The sequence below is a fragment of the Nannobrachium achirus genome (genome assembly GCF_963921795.1).
Source record: "Nannobrachium achirus genome assembly, chromosome: 6".
Taxonomy (NCBI): domain Eukaryota; kingdom Metazoa; phylum Chordata; class Actinopteri; order Myctophiformes; family Myctophidae; genus Nannobrachium; species Nannobrachium achirus.
The window spans coordinates 48,087,412-48,094,911 of record NC_137815.1 but is presented as its reverse complement, the minus strand read 5'-3'; the positions used below and the strand labels follow the sequence as shown (position 1 = coordinate 48,094,911).

The 7,500-nt window shown below is 45.0% G+C and overlaps 1 protein-coding gene across 5 annotated transcripts in view; it reads left to right on the top strand.

Moving 5' to 3' along the window:
- plekha6 (pleckstrin homology domain containing, family A member 6) overlaps positions 1-7,500 on the top strand; it is a 123,670-nt gene that overhangs the window by 72,167 nt on the left and 44,003 nt on the right. For 4 of the 5 annotated variants that reach the window (XM_080727845.1, XM_080727841.1, XM_080727842.1 and 1 more), the window contains 3 exons: positions 3,334-3,500; positions 3,967-4,647; positions 6,872-7,180. In XM_080727845.1, coding sequence (XP_080583971.1) covers positions 3,334-3,500; positions 3,967-4,647; positions 6,872-7,180 — 1,157 coding nt within the window. The remainder of the gene's footprint in view (positions 1-3,333; positions 3,501-3,966; positions 4,648-6,871; positions 7,181-7,500) is intronic. The other variant, XM_080727844.1, reaches the window with a different exon arrangement.

Sequence of the window (7,500 nt, the reverse complement as noted above, 5' to 3'; positions counted from 1 at the left end):
CGTGCACGCACGCACCCACACATTCAAGCATGCACAAATGTTGTAATTCAACTTTTGGAGAAATCTATACATCATCATATGAATTAAATAAAACCTTTTAGTTTACCACTTATACTCTCCATTCACCAATGTTCCCTCCAGAATATGGATGCTGGGGTTCAAGTGGTTAATGTATTATTTATTAGTAATGTTGGACCACTTGGGAAGAATGTATCGAATGAATGAATGAATATATTCGACATCCCACATGGGATTATCAGACACATCAAATAAATCGGTAAACTTAAATCACGGTACAAAGGACAAAATAAAATGTATTTCATTTTCCACCTCACCCAGATAACAGTATTCACATGTATATTATGTATCAAGTATCAATATGTGACATAATAATAATAATATTTGGTACTATTTAACTCACCTATGGTTAACTGTACTGGGTTGTGTGGGTTATTTTTCCACAACCAAATTACTCCATATAGAACAAGTTTGGTATACGGTATAAGTGAGTTAACCACTTAAACCCTCTATACTTCGTAAAAACCTGGGTTGGCACCTGTACTTGGTGCCCCCCTGAATAGGGAAGCTAGGGTTTAAGTGGTTCAAACCACATGTAGTAAAGGGTTAAACATCCAAGACTTGTCTGGAGTGGTGATTTACAGAAAGGGAACATTTTCTTTTTATTTGTATTGGCTTAAGGTGTAAAAGACAAGCCACCTTTAATCAACATTTACCACAATATGTGAGTCAATCACTGCCTTAGTTTGTTTAATCAGGTCACTACCCCACTGTGGCAGAGAACTGAACACCGCCATGCAAATATTGTGTTATTGTCACAAGTTACTTAGAAATATCTCTGCAATAGGACTATTTTAAAGACAGCTCTGAACAGTACATTACTAACATGATAAGCACACAGAAGTACCTTTAAAATTGGCTCTAATATGAACTTTTGTTTGCAAGTACTGGCTTTGAAGCCTTTTCATCAGCATATTTAAAATTATTTGATGCAATTTGACCTCCTATTCCTCATGTAATCCAAATGTATTCTATGACATTATAAAAAACTTGCAAGTGGTATTTTACAGGATTATTATCATTATTTAGACAATTAGTAAAAGACACCCATTTGTAATGTTACAGCCAACCCTGGTGTAATAGTTGACTATGTGATGTTATGAATCCCATCTACCTCTTTGTCTGTGCTGCCCTCATGTGGTGTATTTGCGCAATAACCACAAAAACAATGGATGTCCTCAGTGTTGACGCTTCAGTAGCATTTTGTAATATTGGCTTCACAACTTGAATGACTGCTTTATTCTCCACATGACGATGTTTCATTCCATGTAACAGGCAAACAATGTTTCCCTCCAGGCTTATGAAAACATTAGCATTAGTGTGAGAAAGGTAATTTAAAAAGATGTAGGCCTATGCAGTTAAAACTGGCACAGCTCTACAAAGATACTGCAAGATACTAATAACAGTCTTCCATAATGATTAAAACATTTTCTCTATGGTTTTAGTTTCTTTTTCCAGTTAGTAATCGACTTATTTTTTTATAGCCTTTTGTTTTTATTTGAGTTAACTGAAACAACAAGCTGCCGGTTTTCTGTGTACAGTGGGGACCTCATAATCTGTCTTTGTGATATGTTGTTTTGTGTTATTAACTACATTTTTTCACCAATTCTAGTCTTCATTAGTTGGTTAGTTTTAGTTAACTGAATTATAGTAACCTACAGCAGCGGTTCTCAACCTGTGGGGCGGGGCCCACTAGTGGCCTGTGAGGATATTGCAAGTCGGGCTCCCAAATAATTGACAAAACACAAAGATTTTAAAATATTTTAAAATAAATTATGTAAAGAAAATTCATTGAAAGTAATGGTATGTTTTCTAAACACGTTAAGGCCTTATCATAGTCCAAGGTGATAGCTCATTGCCCCACCCTGGTGTCGTTTTCTAGCTATCACCTTGATAGCTCTTCACCTGTTTAGGTGATAGCTAGAAAACTACACCAGGGTGGGGTGATGAGCTATCACCTTGGACTATGATATGGCCATTAAGTGGGATCCGGAAATGGTTGAGAACCACTGACTGTACTGCACTGACTGACTACAGTACAGTACAGTACAGTACAGTACAGTACAGTACAGTACAGTAGGCACCATCACCCTAAAGACTGATTTGTACTTGGTTCCATGTTGGTGTTGCGTCACATTGTGAGCTTGTAGATCTGCTATTTACTGAGCACGACACCAACATGCAACTAAGTACAACTGAGGCTTAACACACCTTCACCCCCTACCCCTACCACCCCCCTGGCCCCATCGCCAGAATCAGTGACCTGTGACCCCTCCTAATGTTCTATCCTTCTGTTCCTTCCCCTCAATCCATCCCGCGAGGACCCCCGGGGGGCCGTAGTTGTCCTCTGATGTGCCTGTGGTATCATGTAAGGTAGTGTTGACATTTCATTCCCCTGTCCTTTACAATAATGCATGTCAGATAACGTGCCACTGTCTGTTCCCATGGATGGTGATGGCTGGATGGTGATGGCCTATGAAGAAGCATGCTCATGCGCACATGTTGTGTCACTTACTCATTCTGTGTATACTGTATGCTTTTCGTCTCTCCTTTGTCCTGTATTGGATTTTTACATGCGACTTGATGTTATAACATAACCTGCATGCAACCTCACTTTTTTATTAGGATGCATGTGCACGGCAGGCGTTTACTTGGTTGCGGGCCGGTGTTGCGTGCCGAAATGGGCCAATCTGCAAGCTCACAACGTGTCACAATATGACCTTATAGATCAGCAGATTTCTCCGTGCAACACCGGCACCCAACAAGTTATAAATTAAATTAACTTCATTTCCCCATTTTGTTGAAGATTTTTTTCGTTGTGAGATTGTGGATTGGCTGTTTATAAAAACAGGGCTTAATAAGTCTTTGCAACCACAAACCCCTAGCTCAGTGGTTCTCAAAGTGGATTCCAGGTTCCTAAATTGACCCATACAAGGCTGTAACTCTGACAGTGTACAAATGGAACCAAATGGACCCTAACAGCGTCCATTTGGTTCCATTTGTACACTGTCAGAGTTAAGGGGAAACCTTGAAACATAAAAGTTTGAGAAACACTGCCCTAGCCTATGATCGATGGCTGCTTAACGCAACAGAAGGAAACCAGCGCTTTGTTGAGTGTATGGGTGTTGGGTGACGTCTTAATGATGATGAGTTATGATTATGACAATGTCTAACGATCTCTCTCTCTCTCTCTCTCTTGTCTCATGTCCCTACCCTACCCCTCTTTCTCTTTCCTGTGTGTGTCTCTCTCTCTAGGTGTGGTCAGAGGAGGAGGAGGACAGGGACTCACCAGGTAGCATTGTGTTCTGCATGCAGGCGGAGCACGCAGGGACCAGGACCTACTACTTTGGAGCAGAGAGCCATCAGGAGCAGGAGGAGTGGATCCAGGTGATGAGTGGAGCAGCACAGTTCAACCCCCAGAGGTACTGCTGGAGATGAGGAGGAACCGCTTTCCCTTTCCTAGAAAATTAATACTTTTATGGTAGCTCTCTACAAGAACTGAGTGAACCGTGACTTGCTGTGAAAAAACAGCCAGGTTCTAGATTTGTTTCTGTACGCTACGGCTCGGTTTCAGATAAGGTTCTTCTCAGAACCTAATTTGGTCCCTGCTGAGGTGGTGGTACTGACCCTGAGTTCTGGGAACTTTCATGGTCTAAAAGAGTCATTTGAGTTAAAGTCCTTCTCAGTGTTGGAAACAATTGTACAAAAAAGAATTGTATCAATAGGAATGGGGAGACATTTGTTGAATAAAATAATGGCACAGTAGTGGTACCCATTCATTTGGAGTCCTGTTGGGCCAAGCCCTAACGTTGAGAAACAGTGTCTTGGGTGACTTTAGGCGATTTTTGTCCTTTTTTGTCATGTCTCATTCATTTCCCCCCTCTGCAGGAAAACCTCAGAGAACGCCGCCCCTGCACCTGAAGCCAACCATACCATGGTAACCAAAGCCCCTGACACCCACACACAGCAGCACCCGCCCACGCAGACACACGGCCACAGCAACGAAGCCGACAGCGACCAGCCGCCCCAGCCCGAGGTCAACGGCGTCGACACCGCGGAGACGCCCTCTCCCTCCACCCCCATCGCCCCCAACGCCCCCAACGCCAACCAGGAAGTGAGGATGAGCGAGGAGAGGAGAAGCGGAGGGGAGAGAGGAGGCGGCGGCGGCGGCGCAGAGAGAGACAGGGTGGGTCCGGGCCCTGCTTCCAGCCACGCCCCTCACCCTAACCAGCAGCCCAACGGCTGGGGTCCCTACGGTCCCCCGCACGACGGCCCGCTGCCGCCGCCGCACCACGGCGGCAACCCTCCTCCGCCCAGGGCCCACAGTAATGGCCGGCCGCCACCGGGTCACCCGGACGGTGGGGGTGGTGGGCCGCCGCCGCGGGGGGCCAGGGACCAGCGGGAGGTCAGGGACCAGGCGCCGCCAACGCCAGAGAACGTGGTGCTGATGAGGGGGTTTGTGCCCCGGACGGCTCCGGAGAGGCTGGCTCAGAGGAAGAGCTCCATGACACAGCTTCAGCAGTGGGTCAACCAGCGCAGGGTCATCCCACCACAGGAGGACATGAACAGGTAGCTGTTCTATACAGTGAAATATCATCACTCTGGGGTTTACTGTATATATATAGGGTTCCCACGGTCATGAAATTCCTGGAAATATTTTGAAATTAGAAAAATGTTTTTCCAGTACTGAAAAAGTTTTGGAATTGATCAAGGGTCCTGGAAGGTCCTGGAAAAAATAGCTATGCATTGTCTTTGGTTATTGATTTTGTTAATACCTCTGAAATGACAAATTAAACATTGGCCAAATTGTCAAATATTAGAGGTAGAAATTGTGAAAATAGCCGATCTACATGCTCACAACGCCTGTGAGCATGTAGATCAGCTATTTTCACAATAGAACCGTGTTATACAAAATTCCTCTACTCTTAGTGCTCGTCAGGGTGGGGGGGGTCCCCAGTTAAAATATGATTATTTTGGGGGTCACGGCCTGAAAAGGTTGAGAACCACTGGCATACACTACCTGTCTTTAGGCATTGCACATAGGAGTAAGCGACCTGTTATTGGGCTGAATTATTGTTATATAGTCCTGGAAATTGGGTTAAATATTCTGGAAACGTTTTGGAAAAGTTTTGGAAATGAATTGGTAAAAATGTGTGGGAACAGTGGACACTAGTAACTAAGGAGGTTTCCTTGAATACTGTACATGTCGTTCTTTGAAAGCGTATGACTAACTCATTTTAGAAATACAGTACTTTTGACTCCACTGCATTTCAAGGAAGGGAAAGGGACCAAAACGTACAGAAATTATGTAAAGAAATATAATATTATGAATCAAGCCCTGTTTCAGCAGAGTGAAAATAGCTGGTCTAAAAAAAATGCTTGTAGATCAGCTATTTTCACTGTATTTGAAACGTTTATTTGGAAAATGTTCTAAATTTCAATACAGCAGTGCATTGATATTTGAAAGAAAATTGTACAGTAATTGCAATGTGATTTGCACTTTTTGAATACTTGAGTATTTACTTGCGTATGCTGTACTTTGCCCACAACGAGCAGCGATCCCCAACCTGTGGGTGTCTCATACGGGGGTCTCCAACAATCTCCCAGCAATAACAACCGTATCAAATGGGGGTCTGAGAGCAAACGCATATCAAACTGGATGTCCTTACTTGAAATGAAGAAGGTTGAGAGTCACAGCACCTTATGCCAGTGGTTCTCAAAGTGGGTTCCGGGAACTCTCTCGGTGCATTGAGGGGCTTCTACACTGACCCTTACAAGTCTGTAACTCTGACAGTATAGAAATAAAAATGTGTATACTGTCAGTAGTAAAGTAGGGTCCTTGAAATGTAAAAAATTAAAAACACTGCCTTATGCCAGTGGTTCTCAAAGTGGATTCCAGGGACTCTGTGGGTTCCTTTAGGGGGGTCTAAATTGACCCACACAAGTCTGTAACTCTGACAGTGTACAAATGTCATTTGTACACTGACAGAGTTAAGGGGAGACCTTGAAATGTGAAAGTTTGAGAAACACTGCCTTATGCAATATGCACATGTTGAACAACTTGACCAACCTTAACGCTTCCAGTGCCAGCCCCTAGAGGGCACCAAATAATGCCAGGGTTTGTCCCATAGGCGAGCGTATTAGCATCCGGGGACTCACGTTGCAGTGACGCGCGTGCTCACGTTCGTGCACGTCATGGAAAGGTCCCGGATGAAAATGGCTACACAATAGCTATTAGCATTTTCTCATTTTAAAGATAATTTTTCGGCGATTTCGCCGTAAATAAACCTCGCGCCGCCTCCCTAAAAACACAATCCAGAGATATGGACCTTCAAAGATGTGGTTTTTCATTGGATTCGGCGGCGATTCGCGACGTTACGCCCACCGGCCAGCAGGCCGGGGGGCGGCCGGCCCTCGGCCACTGGATTGAAAATTTAGGCACAGGCTTCAGAAGGCCTCGGATCATTTTATTCATTTCGTTAAAAAAGCCGAACCTGTTCGGGATAGGCACACTGGACTACGTTCCGGAAGCGGCGCTGAACATTCGGTGAACATTGGGGGTCTCAAAAATGTATTTTAAACCATTTTTAATGGAATATATCGTCGGACCATGTAAAATGGCTCGCTGGCTAGCGTAGGACGAGCCAGGACCACCCACGGCTCTACAAGCAGCTCAGGGTAAGCAAAATAATGATAAAAAAAATGTATTGGATTGAAATAAAGCCGAACATGTTCGGGATAGGCACTGTATGTGTTAACATTCCCTGCTCTTCTTTATCCCGTCCCCTCCCAGCCCGTCCCGCTACTACACCGTCAACCGCGGCGTCTCGGCCGACTTCTACAGCGTGTACCCGGGCGGGCCGCAGTACGTGGACGAGTACCCGCTGTACCCGCCGGGCGTCCGCCCCGACAGCATCTGCTCCGTGTCGGCTGTGGGGGGCTACGACCGCCGGCGCTCGCTGAGGGACGGCCCGCCCTCGCACTATGGGCCCCCCATGCCCCGGGACCCCTGGGGGCCCCCCCAGCAGTACTATGGCGGCCCCACCGCCGCGGACGTGGCCCAGAACTCCATGAGGCGTCTGTCCATCCAGCCTCGCTCCAGGTCCGTGGTGTAAACTAAGTAACTAAGTACATTTACAAGTTTGAGATATTTGTACTTTACTTGAGTATTTCCAATTTTCAATACTTTTACTTCTACTCCACTACATCTCGGATCCAAATATTGTACTTTGACTCCACTACATTTATTTCAAAACTTTAGTTGCTAGTCACTTTGTAGATTTCCGTTAGCCTATTACTACACATCATACATAACCACTTCAGCCCTATATCCACCTGTTTCCATGAGAATTTACTGTAGCATTATGTGTGGGAATCAGTGGGACACATCCGGAGAACAGCTGACATCGCAGTTGCAACGGT